Source organism: Leptodactylus fuscus, chromosome 5, assembly GCF_031893055.1.
Source record: "Leptodactylus fuscus isolate aLepFus1 chromosome 5, aLepFus1.hap2, whole genome shotgun sequence".
NCBI lineage: Eukaryota > Metazoa > Chordata > Amphibia > Anura > Leptodactylidae > Leptodactylus > Leptodactylus fuscus.
In genome coordinates, this window is record NC_134269.1 from 26,057,067 (window position 1) to 26,084,314 (window position 27,248).

At 43.5% G+C, this 27,248-nt stretch overlaps 1 protein-coding gene across 1 annotated transcript in view; it reads left to right on the forward strand.

The window, feature by feature from the left end:
* Positions 1–27,248, forward strand: part of DOCK5 (dedicator of cytokinesis 5) — a 57,469-nt gene that overhangs the window by 24,379 nt on the left and 5,842 nt on the right. The window contains exons 10-44 of the mRNA XM_075272672.1: positions 376–505; positions 771–843; positions 925–1,067; positions 1,703–1,828; positions 4,074–4,198; positions 4,296–4,394; positions 6,195–6,267; positions 7,612–7,715; positions 8,495–8,663; positions 8,761–8,858; positions 9,380–9,469; positions 9,647–9,747; positions 12,165–12,299; positions 13,337–13,448; positions 13,552–13,622; positions 14,207–14,313; positions 14,401–14,537; positions 14,681–14,776; positions 14,858–14,956; positions 15,055–15,149; positions 16,529–16,607; positions 17,902–18,002; positions 18,570–18,628; positions 20,760–20,914; positions 21,685–21,770; positions 21,858–22,014; positions 23,215–23,255; positions 23,335–23,425; positions 23,542–23,661; positions 23,756–23,845; positions 24,683–24,787; positions 25,532–25,673; positions 25,908–25,989; positions 26,469–26,553; positions 26,891–26,977. Coding sequence (XP_075128773.1) covers positions 376–505; positions 771–843; positions 925–1,067; positions 1,703–1,828; positions 4,074–4,198; positions 4,296–4,394; positions 6,195–6,267; positions 7,612–7,715; positions 8,495–8,663; positions 8,761–8,858; positions 9,380–9,469; positions 9,647–9,747; positions 12,165–12,299; positions 13,337–13,448; positions 13,552–13,622; positions 14,207–14,313; positions 14,401–14,537; positions 14,681–14,776; positions 14,858–14,956; positions 15,055–15,149; positions 16,529–16,607; positions 17,902–18,002; positions 18,570–18,628; positions 20,760–20,914; positions 21,685–21,770; positions 21,858–22,014; positions 23,215–23,255; positions 23,335–23,425; positions 23,542–23,661; positions 23,756–23,845; positions 24,683–24,787; positions 25,532–25,673; positions 25,908–25,989; positions 26,469–26,553; positions 26,891–26,977 — 3,663 coding nt within the window. The remainder of the gene's footprint in view (positions 1–375; positions 506–770; positions 844–924; positions 1,068–1,702; positions 1,829–4,073; positions 4,199–4,295; positions 4,395–6,194; positions 6,268–7,611; positions 7,716–8,494; positions 8,664–8,760; positions 8,859–9,379; positions 9,470–9,646; positions 9,748–12,164; positions 12,300–13,336; positions 13,449–13,551; positions 13,623–14,206; positions 14,314–14,400; positions 14,538–14,680; positions 14,777–14,857; positions 14,957–15,054; positions 15,150–16,528; positions 16,608–17,901; positions 18,003–18,569; positions 18,629–20,759; positions 20,915–21,684; positions 21,771–21,857; positions 22,015–23,214; positions 23,256–23,334; positions 23,426–23,541; positions 23,662–23,755; positions 23,846–24,682; positions 24,788–25,531; positions 25,674–25,907; positions 25,990–26,468; positions 26,554–26,890; positions 26,978–27,248) is intronic.

The following is a 27,248-nucleotide window of genomic DNA, read 5'->3' on the forward strand; positions in this document are numbered from 1 at the left end:
CATTTTACTGTTCGCTCATCTCTACTTAAAACCCTTCCCTTTCTTCACTCCTCCATGACAGTGGTCCCTTTGTTAGATCTGATCCCTTTGTTGGCAGTATATCTAGAACAGAAGGCTCTGACCTGTTGTTTGCCACTAGATGGGCACACATAGTACCCCAATGGGATACAAGTACACCACACCGTATACTTGTTTTGTGTTAGCCCTTTGTATAGGAAAATGCTATCTGCCTACCGTACCCATGAGATTATAGTGCCCTCTTATCCAGCCCAGTCTTCTTCCTTCTTGTCTGTTCTTCCTTTTCTGCTTTCCTTGTTGATCTTGAACCACATCCATTTTGTTTTTCATTCTAGTTTTGACCTCTCTCCTCTTCAGGACCTGAGCAGTCTGGATTTAATACGCCCGCGGATCAGCCTCGTATGTCAGATTGTACGGGTAGGACACATGGAAATGAAGGATGGGAAGAAGCATACGTTTGGCTTGAGAAGGCCCTTTGGCGTTGCAGGTAAACTCTCTAGGACTAGTACTTTAAGTCATTTTATTATGTATACTCATTCTGACAGTGATGTATACAGGGGCCTTACCACCAGGGCACTGGGCACCAGCTAAAGGGTAAGTAGAAAATTAAAGACCCTCTCTTGAAGCCCTGAATTCACTCACCAGAGTAAGCAATCATTGTATAATGGGGTCCAAATCTAGGTTTTGCTATGGGGCCCCAGGGTTACTGTTTCTGCCCTTGGGTTTATATCTATCTCTTCTGTATTTTTCAGTAATGGATATCTCAGATGTGATCCATGGGAAGGTAGATGATGAGGAGAAGCAACATTTCATTCCTTTTCATCCGTAAGTTCCCTTTACCTACGAACCCCTGTCTGTTGTTCTGATACTACGATGGTTACCTATATACATTTACTTTACCCTCAGAATGGCCAAGGAGAACTATATCAGCCAGCGGCAGCTCATCATGTCTCCTCTCAGCACCTCCCGAGTACTGGCAGAGAATGAACCACTGACCACCATCTACAACAAGGTGATCGCAGCCAAGGAAGTCAACCACAAGGGGCAGGGTATGGACTCCGATCTTACAGGACGTTGTGAACCAAACTTCCATTATGGCCTATGTATATTGACTATATTCTTCAAAAGCATCCTTAAAACCATTCAATGCCATTTTGTATGAGGTTTCCGTGTGTTCGGTTATTTGTGGCCATCCTCGTAGTCCATGTCCATAAGACATACATGGCCCTGTCCATTGCAGGTGGGGGGATAACCGTTGGGTCCCTCAGTGAAAGTTCCCCATGCCTCCTCCTTGTAAATGGGGCACCGGTGTGCTTGGGTGACCATTGCTCTCAGACCCTGTAGCCCCATAGCAATCAATGGAGCACTGGTCACGCAAGGGTATTGGTCCTTCAAGTGCAAAGTGGAGGCATGGAGGATTTTCGGACCCCATTCTTCTAATCGCTGGGGTATCCTGTGAGGCCCCCAGAGATCAGAAACTTACTCCCTATCCGCTAAAAAAAATGTAGGTTCCAGAATTGAAACTCCCTGTTGATTTGACCATTGGCAGGGCTTACACGTCCCAATACCGGCCATTGAAATATTGACGCGTCTATAAAATCAAGGTTGTATTGTGGTAGTTTTTGGGAGACGTGAAGAGAAGCGAAGCGTTCCCACTGATTTATCCTTCTTTACTTCTTCTTAGGTCTCTGGATTTCTCTTAAACTTCTTCCTGGAGACTTGAATCAAGTACAGAAGGAATATTCTCATCTGGTGGACAGATCTACCGCTGTAGCCCGGAAGATGGGATTCCCAGAGATCATCCTGCCTGGTATGTAGCAGATAGATAGATAGGAGATAGATAGATAGATAGATAGATAGATAGATAGATAGATAGATAGATAGGAGATAGATAGATAGATAGATAGATAAGAGATAGATAGATAAGAGATAGATAGATAGATAGATAGATAGATAGATAGATATGAGATAGATAGATAGATAGATAGATAGATAGATAATAGGTAGATAGATAGATAGATAATAGGTAGATAGATAGATAGATAATAGGTAGATAGATAGATAGATAATAGATAGATAGATAGATAGATAATAGGTAGATAGATAGATAATAGGTAGATAGATAGATAGATAATAGGTAGATAGATAGATAGATAATAGGTAGATAGATAGATAGATAATAGATAGATAGATAGATAATAGGTAGATAGATAGATAATAGGTAGATAGATAGATAGATAGATAGATAATAGGTAGATAGATAGATAGATAATAGGTAGATAGATAGATAGATAGATAGATAATAGGTAGATAGATAGATAGATAATAGATAGATAGATAGATAATAGGTAGATAGATAGATAATAGGTAGATAGATAGATAGATAGATAGATAGATAGATAATAGGTAGATAGATAGATAATAGATAGATAGATAATAGATAGATAGATAGATAATAGGTAGATAGATAGATAATAGGTAGATAGGTAGGTAGATAGATAGATAGATAATAGGTAGATCGATAGATAATAGGTAGATAGATAGATAATAGATAGATAGATAGATAGGAGATAGATCGATAGATAGATAGATAGATAATAGGTAGATAGATAGATAGATAGATAGATAGATAGATAGGAGATAGATCGATAGATAGATAGATAATAGGTAGATAGATAGATAATAGGTAGATAGATAGATAATAGGTAGATAGATAGATAGATAATAGATAGATAGATAGATAATAGGTAGATAGATAGATAGATAGATAATAGGTAGATAGATAGATAGATAATAGGTAGATAGATAGATAGATAATAGATAGATAGATAGATAGATAGATAGATAGATAGATAGATAATAGGTAGATAGATAATAGGTAGATAGATAGATAGATAATAGGTAGGTAGATAGATAGATAGATAATAGATAGATAGATAGATAGATAGATAGATAGATAGATAGATAGATAGATAGATAATAGGTAGATAGATAGATAGATAATAGGTAGATAGATAGATAGATAATAGGTAGATAGATAGATAGATAATAGATAGATAGATAGATAATAGGTAGATAGATAGATAATAGGTAGATAGATAGATAGATAGATAATAGGTAGATAGATAGATAGATAATAGATAGATAGATAGATAATAGGTAGATAGATAGATAATAGGTAGATAGATAGATAATAGGTAGATAGATAGATAGATAATAGGTAGATAGATAGATAGATAATAGGTAGATAGATAGATAGATAGATAATAGGTAGATAGATAGATAGATAATAGATAGATAGATAGATAATAGGTAGATAGATAGATAGATAATAGGTAGATAGATAGATAGATAATAGATAGATAGATAGATAATAGGTAGATAGATAGATAATAGGTAGATAGATAGATAGATAGATAGATAGATAGATAGGAGATAGATCGATAGATAGATAGATAGATAGATAATAGGTAGATAGATAGATAATAGGTAGATAGATAGATAATAGGTAGATAGATAGATAATAGGTAGATAGATAGATAGATAGATAGATAGATAGGAGATAGATAGATAGATAGATAGATAATAGGTAGATAGATAGATAGATAGATAGATAGGAGATAGATCGATAGATAGATAGATAATAGGTAGATAGATAGATAATAGGTAGATAGATAGATAATAGGTAGATAGATAGATAGATAATAGATAGATAGATAGATAGATAGATAATAGGTAGATAGATAGATAATAGGTAGATAGATAATAGGTAGATAGATAGATAGATAGATAGATAGATAGATAGATAGATAATAGGTAGATAGATAGATAGATAGATAATAGGTAGATAGATAGATAGATAGATAGATAGATAGATAGATAGATAGATAATAGGTAGATAGATAGATAGATAGATAGATAGATCGGTAGATAGATAATAGGTAGATAGATAGATAGATAGATAGATAATAGGTAGATAGATAGATAATAGGTAGATAGATAGATAGATACGATGGATTCCATAGATGACAAATTTCTCCACTCTTATCTTTCAGGAGATGTCCGAAATGACATTTATATCACTCTGATCCAGGGGGAGTATGACAAGGGCAAAAAGAAAACACCCAAAAATGTGGAAGTGACCATGTCTATCCATGACCAGGAGGGGAATCTACTGGAGGTACAGTTTGGACATCACATATTGACATTCTGGACCATGTCTTACAACCAGACTCCGAGGTTGTGTAATCTTTATTTTATGACTCTATCCATTGTAGAAAGCCATAATTCCTGGAGCTGGACAGGAAGGACTTCCAGAGTATAAATCTGTGGTGTATTATCAAGTCAAGCAGCCGAGCTGGTACGAGACAGTCAAGGTTAGTCATTTGTCGTTTAGAAGTTTCTTAAAGAGGAAATCTCAGCTGTCCTAGAATGTCTTATTGTCAAAGCACTTGTGTTCCCCTATAATGTAACATTGCTGGAACAATGCTTTCTTAGAACTCGGTTATTCCTCCTGGAAATGTAATGATAAATAGACAACTGGATGTTACTATTGCCTTTGTCAGTAGGTCATGTCCCTACTTAGTCTGACACTGTCAATTACCCTAAAATGAATCTACACCCCAGACTGATCACCTAAAAGGAATTCACACCCCAGATCAATCCCTTAAAATGAATCCAGACCCCAGACCGGTCCCCTAAAATGAATCCAGACCCCAGACCGGTCCCCTAAAATGAATCCACACTCCAGACCGGTCCCCTAAAATGAATCCAGACTGGTCCTTTAAAATTAATTCTGACCCCAGACTGGTCCCCTAATATGAGTCCAGACCCCAGACCGGTCCCCTAAAATGAATCCAGACCCCAGACCGGTCCCCTAAAATGAATCCAGACCCCAGACCGGTCCCCTAAAATGAATCCAGACCCCAGACCGGTCCCCTAAAATGAATCCAGACCCCAGACCGGTCCCCTAAAATGAATCCAGACCCCAGACCGGTCCCCTAAAATGAATCCAGACCCCAGACCGGTCCCCTAAAATGAATCCAGACCCCAGACCGGTCCCCTAAAATGAATCCAGACTGTTCCTCTAAAATGAATTGAAAACCCAGACCACTCGCCTAAAATGAGTCCATTAATGGTTGTAACTTTTTAACTACTATATGTGCAGCAGTATCTCGTATACCCCAGGTCTCTCCAAGATATACAAAGCTTGATACAATTCCCTGCTTACATTCCTATATACAGACGATACTTAATGATTTTCTATATGTAGACTGCTGGGGGTTAAACATAGGATGAGCCCTGTACCGATGCAGCCAGCGTCTACCAGTTTATTACCCCTGTTGTAGTAATAGTAGTAATATAAAACCAATGTAGAATGTATTTGAAGAAGGTGAAGGGTGGGGGTAAGATCAGGTGAGAGGGAGGGGGACGCTGTGGGTGAATGATAGTATTACTGATACATTCTGTACCAAGGTGTACAGCACAGGCCGCTGAGCCTTGTAGACTTGGCTGCACAGCTCCGGTCTGGCCCGGGGTCCGTTTTACGCCCGTTCTCTTACTGCTCTACATAATGCAGCAGTGTCTGACAATGATATTAATGTGGTCTTTTTCGGCGTGCCCTGGGAGTGGCGGCTCTAGTTATGTCAGAGCCAGGAGCCTGTGCGCCAGCAGATTCCTGTCCTAGACAGCTGGCAGAGAACATAACTGCAGAGGGAAGGCTGGCACAGGAGGTTTATTGGCCACTTAAGGCAGCACCACCCTTGTCTTTATATACGGCAATACCCAACGTAAGTGATACTTAAAATTCCTTAACCCTTTATGGACCCAGCCAAGACATTCTTTGGGGAGTTTTATTTCTTTTTTGCAGTCATTTTTTTTTTTAGGTTGACCTATTGGCCTGAGGAGTCCTTACTGCTGGTATATGCCAGGGATGGACACCTGAGCAAGTTCTGTAGCGGCACATGGCACCCATAGGCCACCATAAAAGGAGGAATAATATTGCTCTCTACTGTCTATTAGATTACATGGAAGGGACCGTCCTGATGATACGCGGCTTCTAGTTGCTTGTGGACTGGCATAGCAGCCGGGTATCTCCTTAAAATGAAGAAGAACGGGTTACAATACAATATTATGTGAGTATCTTTACCCAGCGGTCACTTATTCTGTCTCTGCAGGTCTCCATTCCCATAGAAGATGTCAGTCACTGCCATCTACGCTTCACTTTCCGGCACCGCTCTTCTCAGGAATGTAAGTCTTACTAGACGGATAAGATAGTATACAGAAGGTTTTATATAAGGAGAGTGGTACATCCAGGTACTGTGCAGTAGATTTCCTTGCATTTTCATAATCCTAGCGTGGAATACTTACAGTTCTATCCTAGATGATAATAATACACTTTATTTATATAGCGCCAACATATTCCGCAGCGCTGTACAATTTGTAGGGATCAAGTACAGACAGAAAGAGACATTACAGAATAATAGTCACTTCACACAATGGGACTGAGGGCCCTGCTCACAAGAGCTTACAATCTATGAGGTAGAGGGGGTGGCACAGGAGGTAGCAGGGGCGGTATTGCTTATGCAGAGGTCAGACACTTTTGTAATAAAGGTTACTGTCATTACACAAACATAAAGTTATATGAGCCATCAACGTGTCCTTAACGTGCAGATGGTGCCTGGACATAGAGTTAGCCTGAAATGGCATCATATCATGTGGGGTAATGTGGGAGCGGGGACAGAGGAGGGTTCATTTTTAGGGATTTTAATTACGACACGGAAGGGTTTACGTTAGACATGTGATAGGCCTGTCTGAAAAGATTTGTCTTTAGTTTGCGTTTGAAACTGTAGAAATTGGGATTTAATCTGATTGTCCGGGGTAGAGCATTCCAGAGAAGTGGTGCAGCTCGGGAGAAGTCTTCTATACGAGCGTGGGAGGTTCTGATAATAGAGGATGTAAGTGTTAGGTCATTGAGTGAATGGAGAACACAGGTTGGGCGGTAGACAGAGATGAGGGAGGAAATGTATGGAGGTGCAGCATTATGGAGAGCCTTGTGGATGAGGGGGATAACTTTATATTTTATTCTATAATGACTAGGCAGACAATGTAGTGACCGGCACAGACAAGAGGCATCGCTGTAACGTCTAGCCTGGTAGATGAGCCTGGACACTGCATTCAGAATAGATTGTAGAGGGGAGAGTTTAGTGAGGGGAAGACCGATTAGTAAGGAGTTACAGTAGTCAAGGCGAGAATGAATCAGAGAGACAATAAGTGTCTTTAGTGTATCTCTGGTAAGGAAAGGGCATATTCTGGAGATGTTTCTGAGGTGGAGGTGACATGAACGTGCGAGTGATTCAATATGAGGGGTGAAGGAAAGGTCTGCGTCAAACATGACCCCGAGGCAGCGGGCCTGCTGCCTAGGAGTTATAGTAAGGCCTGAGACTACAATGGATATATCAGGGACAGATCTATTAGATGGTGGAAACAGTAGTAATTCACTCTTAGATGATCCTTAACCATACAGAATATTCTTTCAATTTTCCCCAAAAGCTAAGCAGTAGCACCATGTTTGCTTTCTCTACCTTCTTCTAGCTCGGGACAAGTCGGAGAAGGTGTTTGGAGTTGCTTTTGTCAGACTGATGAACCAAGATGGGACCACGCTGAGGGATGGCATTCATGACCTGATCATATATAAGGTATATAATATTTAGTGCTTGTGGGTTAATCAGTCTTAACTTGTAATGAAGCTCACGTGATAGGAGTTTCTCAGAGTATGAGGGTCAATGGTCAACTCCTCTGCTTACCGCAGAATAGCAATATCCTTCCTCACCTTAGAAGTAAAGGTAAAAGATTGCTGTAAGTCAAATTGACACATCTGCCTAGGTTTAAGGGCGCCATGCTGCAAACCATCGGGTTCCCTGCGAGTGCCATGCTTAATGGTAACGTTTCTCTATGAACTGATGTGTTTTTCAATTTGTAAGCCACACATAGACTGGATGCAAAGTTTATAGAATGTCCCTGTTCTTCATCCTAAACTCCAGCAAGGAAGTATGGACATTCCTGGTTGGTTTCCCAGATCGTAGTCTCCTGAATAGTCATGGATTAATGTCAGTAATGCGGATGAAGCGGTGACATAGTCAGAAACTGAGCCTAGGGTCACCCGGAGAGGGGTCCAGCCAACCATGTGATGAGACAGCCCATAGGGAAACATTCCTATTAAGCATGGCGCCCAACAGGGAACCTGATGCTTTGTAGCAAGACTACCTTAAACCTAGGAATTTCTTGGGAATGGAGCCAAGGGTCATAGCAAGAAGTGGAACAATAGGTGTCAGGCAACCAATCTCATCTTGCCCTATGACTCCTGAAAAACAGGCAACATGAATCATCATGCCCCTGCTGAATGATTCCCAGGACCCATAGCAATATTGTGTGACGGTAGCCTAATGCAAAACTCCTTGTAACCCGCTTATTATAGGGTGATAGCAAGAAGTCGGATGATGCCAAGATGTATTTATTGCTCCCTGCTACTAAGGAAGAGGAAGAAGAAGCCCGCTCTCCGAGAGGACACGCACCCAGCCTAACACCTACTAAGGACAGTTTCCAGATCAGCACCTTGATCTGTTCCACCAAGCTAACCCAGAACGGTGAGGAGATGATGTGGACACGTGGTATATGGGAGGATTAGGTTGTATGTTGTCATGGACATGGCTGACCTCCTCTGTCACTTGTATCTTTCACCAGTGGACTTACTTGGTCTTCTAAACTGGCGCTCTAATCCTAGACCTATATCTCAAGCACTCCGCAAGCTTATGGAAGTAGATGGAAGTGAGGTCATGAAGGTAGGTCTTTAGAAGACAACGTTTTTTTCATATACACCTGGGGATGGTTGGCCTGTCCTGTCAAAATAGGCTGGTTCGGCTGGCATTCATCTAATGTCTATAGTCATCATATAAACTCGTAGACTGTCCTGCATATTACTAGATTCCAAGAAACATGACTGGTTTCTTCCATAAACAGTGCCCCACCTGTCTACAGGTTGGGTGTAGTATTACATTGCAGAACAGTTCCATTCACTTTAAGGGAACGGTCCTGCAATACCAATACCAGTCACAAGCCATTGACCTGAATGGCGCTGTTTCTGGATGAAAGCAGGTATTATACTAGACTCAAGCCTAGTTTCTTTAGCCCTGTTGGTCAGAACGGCCATCCGAGGAAGACTTCATGTATACCACCGATGGAGATCTTATCTCGGGCCACTTCCAGATAGTTCTCACCATCTTGAATGTGTCCCTTAGCTTGAATTTCGGAGTGTCCAGCGTCGGCCTCCTTTGCTTCCTGTTCTCATTCCTGGTCTCTTTAGTTCCTGCAGGACACACTGGACGCTCTGTTCAATATAATGATGGAGGGACAGGACAAGGAGAGCTGTGACGTGCTGGTGTTTGATGCACTGGTGAGATAAGGATGGTACAGATGACAAGACGTCTTCTGGTTCCCATGTATTCCTCTATATTGCTTCCTCTTCCCATTCCCTGACCCTTAGTCATTCCTTAATTCTCAAGTGTCTTTGCTTTTATCTGTTCTTCCATGTTTTTTGACTCTCATGCTTTTATTTTTCTTGTTCCTTCAGGTTTTTATTATTTCTCTGATCGCAGATATTAAGTATCAGCACTTTAATCCGGTCCTGGAGACCTATATCACCAAGCATTTCAGCACGACGCTGGCTTATGAGTAAGTAAGCCATCTGTACAGGTACCATGTTGGCTAAGACTATGTTCTTATATTACTTAGCTATGTTAGAAGTAGAGATGGATAAACATTTGAAGTTGTGCTTCGAGTTTGGGAGGTTTAGATGAAAGATTCATTTAAAGGGCTTCTACCATTAAAATCACATTTTTTTTCTTGACCACACGTAGGAATAACCTTAAGAAAGGCTATTCTTCTCCTAACTTTAGATGTCTTCTCCGCGCCGCTGTTTGGTAGAAATCCCGGTTTTCGTCTGTATGCAAATGATTCTCTCGCAGCACTGGGGGCGGTCCTCAGCGCTCAAACAGCACTGGGGGCGTCCCCAATGCTGCGAGAGAGCTCTCCAGCACCACCTCCATCTTCTTCATTTACGGTCTTTCTGCGTCTCTTCTTCCTGAGCTGGGTTCAAACTTCTAGGCCTCAGACAGAGTAGACTGCGCATGCCCGCCGGCCACAAGAAGAATCGCTGCTTACACAGCCTAGAAGTTTGAACCCAGCCCCGGAAGAAGACGCGCAGAGAGGCCGTTCCTGAAGAAGCTGGAGATTTCTCTTGCAGAATTGGGGACATCCCCAGTGCTGTTTGAGTGCTGGGGACCGCCCCCAGTGCTGCGGGAGAACTCATTTGCATACAGACGAAAACCGAGATTTCTACTGAACAGCAGCGCGGAGATGACATCTAAAGGCTATTCCTACGTGTGAATGAGAAAAAAATGTGATTTTAATGGTAGAATCCCTTTAAGATCCAACTTGTTCGGCCCAAACTGGGACTGCTATTATTATACTTTGGGGTCTCTGCAGACCTGAGGGTATAATAAGTGGTGGTGCAGAATCATGACATTGGTGCGCCCCATGTGACCACTGAGGCCCAATCACAGACCTCATCGGTCACCTAGGTCTCATGACGTCACCCAGGAGGCCAGAGATGAGCCCTGAGAGAGCGCCAGACACTCTTGGAACATCCAGGAAACAGGAGTATGGATATTTATTACATTGCCACTCCCCTGCTAGGTCTCCACTTATTATACACTGGGGTCTGAAGTTTCTGGTTTGGTCGTACTTGACATATTTGGAAAATTCAGGATGAATTCAGTTTCTTCCAAACCGGTTTGCTCATCCCTAGTTAGAGGTATCCTGCTGGTGTGTTAAATGGCCCTACGCACCTGACTTATACAGAGTACTTTGGCATGTGCCGCATCCGCATACGGGACCACATATCTGTTGTGCTTTCCTATGCAGAATGAAATAACGTATAAGGTATACGGGGATAAGCAGCGCTACGTAGGCACTGCTTATCTCTTCCTGAAGAAGTAATATTTCATAGATCTCTTATGTAAAAAGTTCCTTCACTAATGGACGTATATTGCGGCATCTCATGCTGCAGAGTATTGTAGTACACACGTCTGCCGCCGCTGCAGAGCATTATACACGCCTTGGGTGCTCATCAGATGCTGCAGAACATTATAATGCACACCTCAGACGTTGCTGAATATTGTAATACACAGAGCTGTTACAGAATATTATATTACAAACTTCAGCTGCTGCAGAAATTCTTTTTAAAAGGGGTGTTGCAGCCGTTAAGATGCATATTAATAGGGAAAAAAATAGGCAATTCTATTCTCCAGGATGTAATTAGGAGAACAGTGCCTCTGTATGCTGCCCTCTAGGGACAGCCCCCTTAATATCATACATGACAGTTAATAAGCCTACTGACATGATGCGGAGTTTATTGCCAAATTAGTATTTCTATTCCAAAAGGAACAGATTCCCAGCTAGGGACAGCACTGTTTCGCTTTTTTGGACCTCGTCAGCATAGCGCAGGGATACTAATTTGGCAGAGTGAGAGACTATAGACCAGGGTCAGGGGATAATTATACATATTAGGGAGAGTGCGTGCCTACATAGGCGTACAGAGACTTACAAGTCATTCCTGCTCCGCTAGGGATTCTGGGTAAAAAATATGCAAATCTATTCTCCAGGATGTAATTTGGAATAGAAATACTAATTTGGCAATAAACTCCACATCATGTCAGTAGGCTTATTAACGGAGTCATGCATGATGTTAAGGGGGCTGTCTCTAGAGGGCAGCATACAGAGGCATTGTTCTCCTAATTACATCCTGGAGAATAGATTTGCATATTTTTTACCCAGAATCCCTAGCGGAGCAGGAATGACTTGTAAGTCTCCGTACTGCCTATGTAGGTACACACTCTCCCTAATGTGTACGATTATCCCCTGACCCTATTAATAGGGAGTTATGTGACTTGTACCCATGTAGAATTTATTGTGTAAATCCGTCACACATACTCCCCATATAAACAGGATATGCCGCTATCCTTTGCCTGTTGTATGTCCTGTCCATGTCTTCTGCTGTTTAATTATTTGTGCATTCAACATGTCCGCAGGAAGCTGATCAAGGTGCTGACCTGGTACGTGAGGAGCGCCGATGATCCAAGTCATAGGGAGATGCTCTTCTCATCCCTGAAAGCTATAAAGTACTTGTTTCGGTTTATTGTCCAGTCCAGAGACCTCTACCTAAGGTATGTGTCTCCATTACCTTTTATCAGTGCCTTAGCAGCAAAAACATACAGTGTAAATGCCGCCATATAGTAATCAGATAATACCATAGAGTGTCAAATAATACCATCATAGAGTGCTCAGGAAATATCACCCTAGAATGCTCAAATAATACATATACCTATGTATGGTGATACAGTGCTCGGGTAATAATACTACAGTAGGTTATGAGATAATAACACCATAGAGGGCTCAACTAATATCATCGTAGACAAAAAATACTGTACTGAAATAAAGGTCAGACTTGCATAATACCACCATAGAGTATTCAAATAATACTACAGTATAGTGTCTAATAATACCACCGAACAGTGATCAAATAATATCCCTGTAAAATGTAAAATACTGGCACAATACAAGACTCAAAGAATACCACCATAGAGTGCTCATATAATACCACTATAGCATGTCTAAAACTGCCACCATACAGTGTGCAGATAATACTACTGTAGAATATCAAATAATACCACCATAGTGTGTCTAATACCACCACCATACTATGCTCAAGTAATATCACAACACATTGCTCAAATAATATCAAATATTACCGCTATGCAAGGCTCAAACTATACCGCCATAGAGTGCTCAGAGTGACCAAATAATGCTAACTTTCAGTGCTTCAAGGGTTTTTCCAGGACTGAGATATCAGGTGGCGCCCCCTCCTCTTCTCAGGTCAGTAATAGTATGTTCATTGATCACATCCAAGTCAATGGGACTGGTTTGGTAAAACCCAAGCGCAGCCACTGTAAAATGTAATATATTCAGCCATACACCTTGGCCCCATCATACTGGTGCCGATCCTAATGATCACTATCCTAGCCCTGGAAAACCCATTAAAATAAGACCACCATACCTGGCTCAAATAATACTGACACACACTGCATTAATAATGGTACCATACAGTGCTCTTCTAACCGCTCCACCAATTCACTGATGGTAAGATGTATCTCAATATGAAAACTAATCCATGACCGTGTCCCTTGATTCGCTGACCTGTCAGGTTTTACGGTCAGGAAGAAGGGAAGGACCAGTTCAATGACTCCATACGACAGCTCTTCCTGGCCTTTAATGAGCTGATGGACCGGCCGTTGCAGGAGGCGGTGAAGATTAAGGTGTGTGATCGGCCTAGGTAGGCCATTTATTTTCTGCACCGCTGCTACCGCCATGTGTTTCTTGTGATGAAGGATCTGCCTTATACATTCTGTTCTTTTGCAGGCGGCTGCATTGAAGTATCTTCCAGGAATTATAAATCACTTGAAAAATGTCTTTGATCCGGTGGAGCTGAGGTAAAGTATCTGGCGGAGTAGAATCGTGTCATGTTGACCAAACGTCTGGATTCCTTAACACATTGTGCTTGGTTTAAAGGGAACTTATGATCAAAAAGTCATAGAAAAATGCCAAAATATTTGATCCGTGGGGGCCGAGTGCCTGTCAAGGGGCTGATTATCCGCCCCTTTGTGTGGGATCGACTCCCCTGAGGAACAAGCAGGTCCAAAGAATGTCATATCGAGCCTTTATATGGAGGACAGAGCTTAGGGCTCATCTCAAAAATTCAACCCTTGTCTGTATGTCCTGGTGGGACATATGGATGTTATAGTTGGGGGTCCCTTCTCTGGTGGACTCCAGTTTTCCATATATTACATGGATATCTGTTAATGTAATACGACATTAGCCCAGTAGAAGCTGAAGAAGGAGTGTCTGGCCAATGGAGACTTCTTCTCAAAAGTAGCTGACCCTCCTCGATCAATTGATCGCACCCGTAGCTCCATTCTGCAGACCCTTCTATGTACCATATATATATAGGGTCATGTTGTGCAGATACAGTCGCTAACTACTTCACCTAGGTATTATGCTTGGTTTGCCTCTACAGCGAACTCTTCGCCAAGTTCCTTCAGAGCGTTCCTCCAGACCAACTTGTCCATCAGACCCTGACCTGCATGTGTAAGGTGGTGGAGAGCGACCTCTTCCTGCAGCCAGGTGAGGACCTTGAGGTAGAGCCGGACCCCTGTTATAACCATTAACCATCTCATCTATAGTAATATGAGAAGAACCGTTTCCTTGCAGAGTGCCGAGACGCCATGCTCCCGCTCTTCATCGACCAGCTGAGTGGACAACTGGATGACAACTGTAATAAACCCGACTATGAAGCCAGCGGGCAACTCCTTAGTAATATACTGGAGGTCCTCCAGAACAAGGAAGCCGTGAGTAATTTCTTCACAGTAATATAATATACAGAGATGACCTATCCTTAGGATAGGTCATCAACATGGCAGGGATAAGTCAACTGGGACCCCTGACGATCAGCTGTTTGTCGAGACTGCAGCCCTATCTTATGTTCCTACAGTGTGACTCCACGCAACATATCCAGCTCATCATGGAGCGTCTACTGCGGAGGATAAACCGGACAGTTATTGGGATGAGCCGCCAGTCACCGCATATAGTAAGTCTCCGATGGGCAGAATCCACCCCGTATTATGTGCCACGGACTAGGCATCAGCGTTTCTCCTTGTCTCCTGTTTAGGGTCGCTTTGTAGCCTGTATGACCGCTGTTCTCCGACAGATGGAGGATTACCACTACGATCACTACGTCAGCACTTTCAAGACACGTCAAGACATCATTGTAAGTCTTCCAGCTCCTGATTGATGACCATTAGTCGTCCATTTCTCATCACGTTCCTTCACAGGCGACTTTCCACTTTTTCTCTCCGCCTTTTGTAGGATTTCCTGATGGAAACATTCATCATGTTTAAGGATCTCATTGGAAAACGTGTGTTCCCAAGGGACTGGATGCTGATGACCATGACCCAGAACAAGTAGGTGTCTCGTTCCTTTATGTTCACGTTCGAATAATTTTCTTCCCTTATAGCTTACGCCTTAAAATACAGTACCTAATAAAGTCCTAGGATCAGTGGGGTAACTAGGAATGGTGGGGGCCCCGTGGTGAACTTTTGACATGGGCCCCTCCCCCCCTAAAGATCCTGACCGAACGTTCCCCCCCCCCCCCCCCGCTGCTTTCCTGCACTATTATGCCCCATATTGGCCCCTGCACACAGTATTATGCACCATAGTGGCTCCTGTACACAGTATTATACCCTATAGTGACCCCTGCACACGGTATTATGCCCCATAGTGGCCCCTGCACACAGTATTATGCCCCATAGTGGCCCCTGCACACAGTATTATGCCCCATAGTGGCCCCTGCACACAGTATTATCCCCCATAGTGGCCCCTGCACACAATATTATACCCCATAGTGGCCCCTGTACACAGTATTATCCCCCATAGTGGCCCCTGCACACAATATTATACCCCATAGTGGCCCCTGTACACAGTATTATACCCCATAGTGTCCCCTGCACACACAGTATTATGTACTGCAATACATAATACTGTAATGAGTTTGCTGCCTTGGGAAGAAGAGGTTACAGCACTAAATATGGCATTGTAACCCCTTCTTCCCCAGGCAGCAGAAAGAGCAGCAGGCAGTTGCCAGCAAAGTACTGTGTGCTGACAGCCTGCCCTGCACACATGGGCTAAACTGACCAGTGTGCACTCACTCTTCAGAAGACTTAAACACTGCGCTGCTCACTGCATAAGTTGAATCCCCCGGCACTATCTTCTTCCTGCACGATATCTCCGCCCCTCCCCTATTGTCAGGACGCACGCTGAGGCTCTCCCCCACCTGGAACCCGACACCTTGGGTGGCCTCAGGCCTCAAAAAAGTAAAATTTCTTTTTTATTTCTTTTTTTGGTGTATTAACTAGTGAGGGGGCCCGGACCCCTGAAGGTGTCAGGCCCTGTGCCAGCTGCTCCCACTACTACCGTGGTAGTTACGCCACTGCCTGAGATTACAGCAGCCTTGGCAGTGATTCAAGCAGTAGACGTACACAGTGAGGAGTGTTATTATACTGGAGTTGTATCAGTGACCGTGACTGGACCGCAGCTCCACTACCGGTATAGGTATAACATTGCAGGCAATATGAACAACCTCCTGTCAGGGAGGTGGGATGAGGATCTAAGAGAAATGCGATATTTATACATTTTACCAGAGGTACCCTTTATTCTAGCTACAATGGGACCTGACGGGTGCCGGATTATTGGATATTCTAGGCTACCCCCCCCCCCAAAAAAAATAAAAAAAAATAAAAAAACACCATATCTGTTTTTTAATTACTGTGCGTTTCACTTGCAGGGTGTTCCTTCGGGCTATGAACAGGTTTTCAGTCGTACTAAACAAGTTCTTCTTGGACCAGGCCAACTTTGAACTACAGGTGAGAACGTCTTGTGAAGATCTGAGCTTGGGTAAACTCTTAAAGGGATTATTAAGTGATGACCTCTTTTAGGAATAGTGAAGATTAGTGGGGGTTTGACACCCAGGACCAAACGTCAACTAAGACCCTATGGGTGAGGGTAATCTACCAACACCCAGGACCGCCACCGATCAGCTGTTTAAAGTGGCAGCAGTGCTAGATAACAGCTACAGCAATCCCTACTATATACAGATGACACCGAGGGGCAGAGGATCCAGGGGGCTCGTGAGATGCCTTTAAATGGGTTTTGTGAGACTTGTGGGCCTTCAGAGGCCACGTTCATTAGTCACATGGCCGCTTTTCAGCTCAGTCCCATTCAAATGAATCGACTGAGCTATGATACCAAGCACAATCTCTATACAATGTACAGTGCTGTGCTTGGTCAGTATTGAAGAGGCCGCAACTGAGGGTCCGAGTGTTGGATGACCACCGATCTTTATTCATGACCTGTCCTGAGGTCTGGAAACCCCCTTTAAGACACATGGTGATGCAAAATGGAATTAAAAGTTGCTTTTAACAGTAAGTGCGACCAGGCTGGGGGACGGGTCTGCCGGTAAATTTGGAAAGGCCTGTACTTTTAATTACCGTGAAAGCATTTTTTATATGTTCCTCACAAAGATGGCAGCTCCATAAATATCGGATCCATTGAGGATAATTACTTGGCCCTTTTATGCTGATGCAACGTCAGCGGTAACATAATGAAATCCGCATTACAGGAAAGGCTGCCCGAGCACTTTCACATCCAACATTACCACAGCTCTAAGGCGAGGGATACTGAGCGGAGACACCTTCCCCGCCATCATATCCAGTGTATAATACCGTACATATGTGTCTACCCAAGCATCAAGACGTGCCCACATCCCAAGTCAGTCCTCATCACCGTATTGTAAGGTGTGCACTGGGACACACATCGGGAGGCCAACATTGATATTAGATGGTTGGCCGGTCCTGGGGGATTGGCTGACGTACACCTAATGTGTATCGCCACCTTAAAGGGGTATTTCCATATCCAATAGATGCAGGTCACACCAAAAATAGTCTTGGTTACTCGTGGACCTCTCATTGAATCTAATGTGTAATGAAGTACAGGGCAATATGTATGTGGCAAACAAAGTGGCAGCGAGACAGAGGTTAGCAATACCTTCCCCCTATTGCCTGCCCCATGTATCGGCACACCTACAGTCCTCCGCTCTATGTATAGTACTGCCGGTGTCCTCCGCTCATCTCCGTCTTCAGCTCTGTATTTCTCTCCCAGCTCTGGAATAACTTCTTCCACTTGGCGGTGTCGCTGTTAACCCACGAGTCTCTGCAGCTCCACAAGTTCTCTCAGGAGAAGCGGCACAAGATCCTATGCAAGTAAGAGCGTGCAAGTGTGTGACTATAGGGAATGCATGTAATGTTATATGTACTATAGTCTGATCAAAAATTATGTCTTGGGGTTGTCCGGGGCTATAACTTCGAGCTCCACTTCTTTATCTTAAGCCACTGACATCACATCCATTGGTCACATAGACATGCTGCAGCTCTGTCCCATTCAAATGATGGGGCTGAGGTGCAATACCAAGCGCAGCCACTATAGAATGTACGGCACTGTGCTTGGTAAGTAGTGAAGAGGCCGCAGGGATCAATATCCCTTTAAGATCACATCTTAATAGTAGAGGGACCCATGTGTTGGTCATAATAATACAACTCTAGGATCTGGCCAGGACATGTCATACACATACTATTTGCCGAATTATAGTCTAATATGAGTGTCAGTAACCAGTAACCGGCCCACAGTTATGTAGTGCTGTCACTAGAGGGCGCTCTCTGTATACATTGTCTTCATTGTTTGCATAAAGAATTGCCCTTCCTATGGGGTAGTTGTCTCATTATTGTGATGTGCTCTTTGTGTAATTCTATAGTCTGCAATGTTTCCTACAGGTATGGTGACATGAGGAAGGAGATCGGTCTGAAGATCAGAGACATGTGGTATAATCTAGGTGAGAGGCGAATATCAGCACCGTATATTACATTATACTCACAGCCTGAGCCTTCATCCCTCCTGACATGGCCGCTTGGATTCTGCATAAGATTAGATCTCTGGGGTGGTTTCTTACAACTTTGTGGTGTTGTTCCTCTGTTATTCCTCCTGGAAATGTGTGACTAAATTGATATCTGGATGATAAAAGTTGGGGGGTGGATTCTGCCCATTGTAAACAGTTGTCGATCTACAGTCCTATGAAAAAGTTTGGGCACCCCTATTAATCTTAATCATTTTTAGTTCTAAATATTTTGGTGTTTGCAGCAGCCATTTCAGTTTGATATATCTAATAACTGATGGACACAGTAATATTTCAGGATTGAAATGAGGTTTATTGTACTAACAGAAAATGTGCAATATGCATTAAACCAAAATTTGACCGGTGCAAAAGTATGGGCACCTCAACAGAAAAGTGACATTAATATTTAGTACATCCTCCTTTTGCAAAGATAACAGCCTCTAGTCGCTTCCTGTAGCTTTTAATCAGTTCCTGGATCCTGGATAAAGGTATTTTGGACAAACAATTCAAGTTCAGTTAAGTTAGATGGTCGCCGAGCATGGACAGCCCGCTTCAAATCATCCCACAGATGTTCAATGATATTCAGGTCTGGGGACTGGGATGGCCATTCCAGAACATTGTAATTGTTCCTCTGCATGAATGCCTGAGTCGATCTGGAGCGGTGTTTTGGATCATTGTCTTGCTGAAATATCCATCCCCGGCGTAACTTCAACTTCGTCACTGATTCTTGAACATTATTCTCAAGAATCTGCTGATACTGAGTGGAATCCATGCGACCCTCAACTTTAACAAGATTCCCGATGCCGGCATTGGCCACACAGCCCCAAAGCATGATGGAACCTCCACCAGATTTTACAGTGGGTAGCATGTGTTTTTCTTGGAATGCTGTTTCTTTTTGGACGCCATGCATAACGCCTTTTTTTATAACCAAACAACTCAATTTTTGTTTCCAAAATGAAGCTGCCTTGTCCAAATGTGCTTTTTCATACCTCAGGCAACTCTATTTGTGGCGTACGTGCAGAAACGGCTTCTTTCTCATCACTCTCCCATACAGCTTCTATTTGTGCAAAGTGCGCTGTATAGTTGACCGATGCACAGTGACACCATCTGCAGCAAGATGATGCTGCAGCTCTTTGGAGGTGGTCTGTGGATTGTCCTTGACTGTTCTCACCATTCTTCTTCTCTGCCTTTCTGATATTTTTCTTGGCCTGCCACTTCTGGGCTTAACAAGAACTGTCCCTGTGGTCTTCCATTTCCTTACTATGTTCCTCACAGTGGAAACTGACAGGTTAAATCTCTGAGACAACGTTTTGTATCCTTCCGCTGAACAACTATGTTGAACAATCTTTGTTTTCAGATCATTTGAGAGTTGTTTTGAGTAGCCCATGATGCCACTCTTCAGAGGAGATTCAAATAGGAGAACAACTTGCAATTGGCCACCTTAAATACCTTTTCTTATGATTGGATACATCTGGTTATGAAGGTCAAAGCTCACTGAGGTTACAAAACCAATTTTGTGCTTCAGTAAGTCAGTAAAAAGTAGTTAGGGGAATTCAAATCAATAAAATGATAAGGGTGCCCATACTTTCGCACCGGTCAAATTTTGGCTTAATGCATATTGCACATTTTCTGTTAGTACAATAAACCTCATTTCAATCCTGAAATATTACTGTGTCCATCAGTTATTAGATATATCAAACTGAAATGGCTGTTGCAAACACCAAAATATTTAGAACAAAAAATGATTAAGATTAATAGGGGTGCCCAAACTTTTTCATAGGACTGTATTCCTAGATTTCCAGGAGGGATAATGTTGGATCAGCATGACACATAGTTATGAGAAGATTCTCCAAAATTCTTATTTTTCATCATCCCTAAAGGTGACACCTCCCCTTTAAGGCAAGAGCTACAAAAATGTAGGCAATCTTGAATCGATTGGACAACCTGGTTGACTATGACCTTGTTTCCTATAGGTGTAACCCTATCTGTAGCCTGGGCCAGTTTGTCATATATATGTTATGTAGATGTTTGCCTTTATAGTTGACATCTTCTCCATACGTCCCTCCATTAGGACCTCACAAGATTAAGTTCATCCCTTCCATGGTGGGACCCATCCTTGAGGTGACCCTCACCCCAGAACCAGATCTACGGAAGGCCACCATACCCATCTTCTTTGACATGATGCAGCATGAGCATAACTTCAGTGGCAGCGGTCATTTCCATATGGTAAGTGGCGCAGGAAGTAGAAGGGGGGGGGGGGCATTTACTTTCTGGACTGGCGGGGACTTCAGACATACATGACCAGATGCTTCCAGGCGTAATGCAACCCCTGAGACGAGCGGAACCAAAATTCACTTGCCTACCCGCATAAACTTGTGTATTTGGCCAAGCGGAATGGCTGAGTTTTATGGCAAATCGGACATCACCCAGAAGATCTATCCGTAGACACATGTCCATCAAGTATATGCAAAGTTTAACTTGACCCTGATTTTTGTGCAAGGAAGGGGAATATGGTATAAAATATGTGGTTATCATTTGATCAATCCCCCTGACGTTTCGGCACAGCCACCAATATGGAGGTAGTTATATCTACTACAACACATGGGACTACAGCCCATTACAATACTAAGACAACACTACTTTGTTCAGTAGGAGACTTAAAGGGGTATTCCCATGTCGCATACTCACCAGTCTTCACTGCTGTAAAATCTTCTTTCTTCCTGGTTTCTTGCATCATTTGGTGGGCGGGGTTTAACATGCAACCTGCTGTTTAGCTCCACCCCCAAATTAGCGAGTGTCCCAAGACCAAGCAAACCTTGTTTAGGATCTGTGGTTACCCCAGAAGCCATTGAAGAAGGCTCTCTTGGTACTGAGGATTGGGATCCGCCTCTATAGGAGGACCAGTACCAGCCTATGGGTCAGCAGGCGTCCCACCTTCTTTAAGACATGTCATGTTGCTCAGTCCTAGGCCTTACGTGTCTGCTTTTGTTCTGTAGTTTGAGAATGAGCTGATCACACGTCTGGATCAGGAGGTGGAAGGAGGACGAGGAGACAGACAGTACAAGGATCTTCTGGAGAAACTGTAAGTGGGTCGTAATTCATTGGAAATTTGGTGGCCTCATGGTCTCCACCTTCTTCTCCCTGATCGTTCCTGGTGTGTTGTCCTCAGCTTGTTGGAGCACTGCAGGAAACACAAGTATCTCTCCAGTTCTGGGGAGGTCTTCACTGTCCTGGTGAGCAGCCTGCTGGAGAACCTCCTCGACTATCGCACCATCGCCAACGACGAGAGCGAGGAGAACCGGATGAGCTGCACCGTCAACCTGCTGGTATGAATGATCCCATGCACAACGGTCATTCCTTGAGTATGGTCACTGTCTTATGTAAAATGTCAGGGACATGGCTAGAAAAGGTTTTGGCCCTTTGGTCCTTGCCCTGTACTCTTAGCATTAACACTTTCATATTGTGAATATTTAGTGCTGAAGCTTTTACCAAAGGGGGAAGGGGGGGTCACTTCAAATGGCTGTATCTCTAGTTGTATACCACCTAGAAAAATGGTTCTGTTATCACAAGAAATCCGATATTCTCACATTTTGTATTGATTTGTGTCATCTAGTATGAACTGATGCAAATTAGATGCAGGCTCTGTTATATCTAATACTTCAATCTTGGCAGCAAAAGAAAGCTAGGTGGTATAAAGCCGGAGATACAGCCATTTGAAGTGTCCATCCCCCACTCCGGTAAATGCTTCCTCTCTACACGCTGCATTGAGTACATGATATAGATAGAGTATCCCTGCCAATGCTTAGTTGGTTCATTGCTCATGGGAACGTTACAGCCTGTTTTAGGTTAGTAAAGTATATTCCAAAAATGTTGACCCCCTCACCCTGACACAACAGCAAAAAAAAAAAAAAAAAAAAAAAAAAAAGGGAGATATACTTTAAATTATCAGACCCCAGACCAGATTGCTGAATTAGAAAATACAAGACCCTCTGTCTGGGGAGTTGGACTTAACCTGACTTACTCCAGCAGGTTCTTCATGCTGGACCTGGGGTTTCTGACTTTGGCTCATGTGATCAGAACCAGCAACCCAATCCTGATGTCGGAAACTGGTTCTGATCGCATGACCAGGATTGGATCCAGGTCAGAACCCCCAGGTCCAGCATGAAGAATCCATCTGAGGAAGTCAGGTTAAATTCAACCCCCCCAGACCCCAGGCCATAAAGGGAGTGTCCGCACCCCTACATGGTGCCGGGTCTAAATATTAGTAAATTGCAGCTTGTGCCCTTGCATGCATAATAGTATGCTGCTCCAAGAGCTTAAAGGGGTTGTCCAGAATAACCTGGGTTTTTTTTGCAAGGAGACCGGGGAGGGTGAAAAAAAAAAAAACCCCAAACCCACTCCCCTTCTCCCTGTGCTCCGATGTCACCCACTGCAATCTTACTGCTCCGAGGTCTTATTTTGGCTGAAGTACCTCTTTCTTCTTGAGTTATATATACTTTTTCCTTTTTACCCCTTCTCTTGCCCAGAACTTTTATAAAGAGAAGAAGCGGGAGGATATATACATCAGGTAGGTATGATACATGTGGTGCTGTATTCCCTGTTGTTACTATGATATAGCGGATACTACACTTTCCCCTGTCGTGCAGGTATGTATACAAGCTGAGAGATCTGCACCTCAGCAAGGAGAATTACACGGAGGCGGCGTATACCCTGCTCCTGCATGCCGAGCTCCTACAGGTGAGAGCTCTGCGCCACCTGCAGGATAATGTGGGAATTGCACTAATACTAATGTGTTCTGCTCATATAACATGTGCACCGTGGTTCTGACCCTGCTACTTTGTTGCCCCCTCTAGTGGTCAGAGAAGCCATGTGCACCTCACTTGCTGCAGCGGGACAGTTACACGGTGTACACACAGCAGGAGCTGAAGGAAAGGCTCTATCTGGAGATTATATCCTTCTTTGATAAAGGCAAGGTGAGTCCGCCACCTCCATCTCCTTAGTGGGACTGTGTAATACCATCTTTTATCCACTACTGATCCATATTTGTTCTTCCCTTGTCTCCTTCAGATGTGGGAACAGGCCATCATACGCAGTAAGGAGCTTATAGAGATGTACGAGAACCAGATCTTCCACTATGAGCCCCTCAGCGTCCTGCTGGTAATGGCGTCACTGCAGCTTACACTTGTCGTCACATGTCCTGTCCCCTGAGGTCACGTCCTGTACAGATCTTCAGGAGGTTTTCTCATGATGATAACCGCTCTGTATGGACAATATAGCCAGGGGTCCTCTCCCCAAAGCCCCTTTATAGGAGTCAGATTGTAGAGTCAATATTACATTATAACTAGAGATGAGTGAACACTGTTCGGATCAGCCGATCCGAACAGCACGCACCCATAGAAATTAATGGAAACACCTGTGACGCCAGCCGGCTGCCGGCAAAGTCAGTGTCACAGGTGCTTCCATTCATTTCTATGGGTGCGTGCTGTTCGGATCGGCTGATCCGAACAGTGTTCACTCATCTTAGTTATAACCTACCTGCCCTCTGCAAAATCGGCTGTTTGCTGGAGGTATCGGGATGAGGACAGTCCACTTTCTGGTTCTATATACTGTCCTGATAAGACATGGCCATCTTCTTACACATTACCTGCACCATTGTGCCACTCTCCACACTATATGTGGCAGCTAGCCACCTGGCCGGTTTATGGCTTTAGTACATATCCCCATGTGATATAGCTCACATATATAGACCTATATATAGGCTCCCAAATTCTAGAAAACTGCTGCCCCTATTACAAGTTCCCCCATGTATGTGCCTATTGTACATAGGTCACCCATATCTATACCTCTTCTGTACAGGTCCTCCTTTATCTATACCTATTGTATATAGGTCCCCTATTTCTGTACCTATTATATATAGGTCACCCATATCTGTACCTCTTATATGATCCCCCATATCTCCACACTTATTGTCATCTCTGACTTCTGTGTTCCCAGAATAAACAGGCCGGCTTCTACCAGAACATCATGCGCTCCTTGAGGTTACAGCCGGAGTACTTTGCTGTAGGATACTATGGACATGGGTTCCCTTCCTTCCTGCGGGTAAGACAATGACAATAGGTCTACAGCCCTCCACCCCTTTACTCATCCATGTGCTTCTCTTATGGTTTACAAGTCTCCATACAGGGCTGTTCTTAAGTTATGATTCTATCACCTATCCATAGTGATTGCTGGGAGCTGGACGATTGTGATCACATGAAGTCTGTTGTGTTCATGTGATCACAGGATCCCCTATAACACAGGAGAGATCATAGCTACATAGTTACATACAGAGGTTTGTAGGTACTCAACTTTTCCAGGTGGAGATGGGGCCCTGACTGAATGTGTCTAAATAGATGCCAGGGACTTACCATTACAAAACCTGTGGTTTCTTGAAGAACCATGTCACACCTTTGGAGCAGCAAAAAGTTTGGTGGAGGTCATCCCTACTGAGATCCATCACAATTATGTTGGGGTGTGATTTCTACTCAATATACAGCCTGAGTGAAGGGTGAGTGCAAGATTTAGTGAGTGGAGTGAATTAACCCCTGACAGCCGCACCCACGTCATGTGCTAGGACGGTCCAGGATAGTCAAATATCAGTCCCATACAGATCGAATGGAACGACAGTGGAAATACGCGCATGACACAGGACTGGTTGTTCTAGCGGTCACACCACTAGAGATCAGACACTTCTCTCCTATCCCATGGTCATGAGTTATCATTTTGGGAGAACCCTTTAACCATGTTGTTCCCTCCTTACCACTCCCCTATACATTATGTATTAACATTCTGTTTCTCCTACAGAATAAGATCTTCATATACCGGGGAAAGGAATATGAACGACTTGAAGATTTTAACCTTTGGCTTCTGACTCAGTTCCCCAATGCGGAGAAGCTTTCCAGCAGCTCGCCACCAGGAGATGACATCAGGAACTCGCCCAAGCAGTGTATCCTTGGGGAATACTGGGTTAATAGTGTGTCCGGATCCTCACGTATTCGTGAAAGTGAATATCCACTAAGAGCATGTGGAGTATCTGACACGGTCGTGTTATAAGGACGGCACATAGCCTTATTTTACCTGCGGTGGTTCTGCAGGTAATTTCAATATGGACTCCCATAAAGATAGATTAAGAAATGAATCTGCCTTAAGTAGCTTGAATTTCCTTAAACTAATCCTATAGATGTGCAGTGCTTCAGTGTGAAACCATTAATGAACCTTCCCCCACGATACAAGGACAAACTGGTTCCCGAACAGATCCTCAGGTAGGCGCCGCTCCCTGACCACAAGGAGCCATTGCTCACCCTATGTAGTGAATGACTCCGAGATGAAAGGACCCCACTTGTATATATCCTTATGTATGTATCACCAGTGTATTATATTGTTATGTGTGTGTGTGTAAGGTTTAGGAGTAAGCTATATATATATCCCGATATATATATTCAGTGTGTTGATGACTGGAGAACCCATTACCTTAATTAAAGTATGCCTGCGTCTGACTGTTAGACAGTGGGTCCCTACTAATCCTATTAAAGCTAGTAGTGGTGGCGGCGTGTATCTGGGGTGCATGGACCATGTTGGGATGTGATTTACTATCAATTATCGATTTGCAGCCTGAATGATGGACAAGATTGAGTGAGTTGAGTGAATTAACCCCTGACAGCCGCACCTACGCCACATGCTAGATTGGTCTGTACTTGGCAGCCCCCTACCCTGGTGACATGTCCTCATTCTCCCCTTGCAGTTACTATCGCTTCAATGAAGTGCACAGTTTTTCCTACTCTCGGCCGTTCCGAAGAGGAGAGAAAGATCCGGACAATGAATTTGCTGTAAGAATGTTAACTCATTCACGTATGTAACACAGATATAGCAGAGCTTATAATGTGTAGGATCCTTCTCTGCCAAAATTGGGGGTAAGGAGGGGTGCCACCACTGGTTCCCCCACCTAGAGGACCCTCCATTGGCTGTGCCAAGCGTCAAGGCTGTGTTACCCTCTATGGTGTCCGTCACTTGCCATCACCGCCGTCAGGGTGTACAGCAGTGGCCATGACAGCCCTTAGGATGTCACTCACTGGCTGTATCTAGAAAAGTATTTCCCTATAGAAGAATACTCCATGTCTGACCACATCAAATAGACTCACGTGTGTCTCCTCTTCTACCCCTTAGACCATGTGGATCGAGAGGACTACGTTCACTACCGCCTATAAGCTGCCCGGCATCCTGAAATGGTTTGAAGTAAAGCACGTACACACGGTAAGGAGGATTAGGTTTTTGCCATCACGTTACATTTACTTTACTTAGAATCCACATAAATTTACGGAAGTCAATTGTCATAGTTCCCTAAAACTACCCAACTCTCCCAGGAACAGCACCTCTCCATGGGCAGTGCCTGATATTGCAACTTTGCTCCATTCAAGTGGATGGATCTGAGCTGCAATACCAGACACCACCTATCGACAGGAGTGGCGCTGTTTTATCGTAAAAAAAAGGTAGACCCTCAAGTTTTCTGCATATACATGTAGGA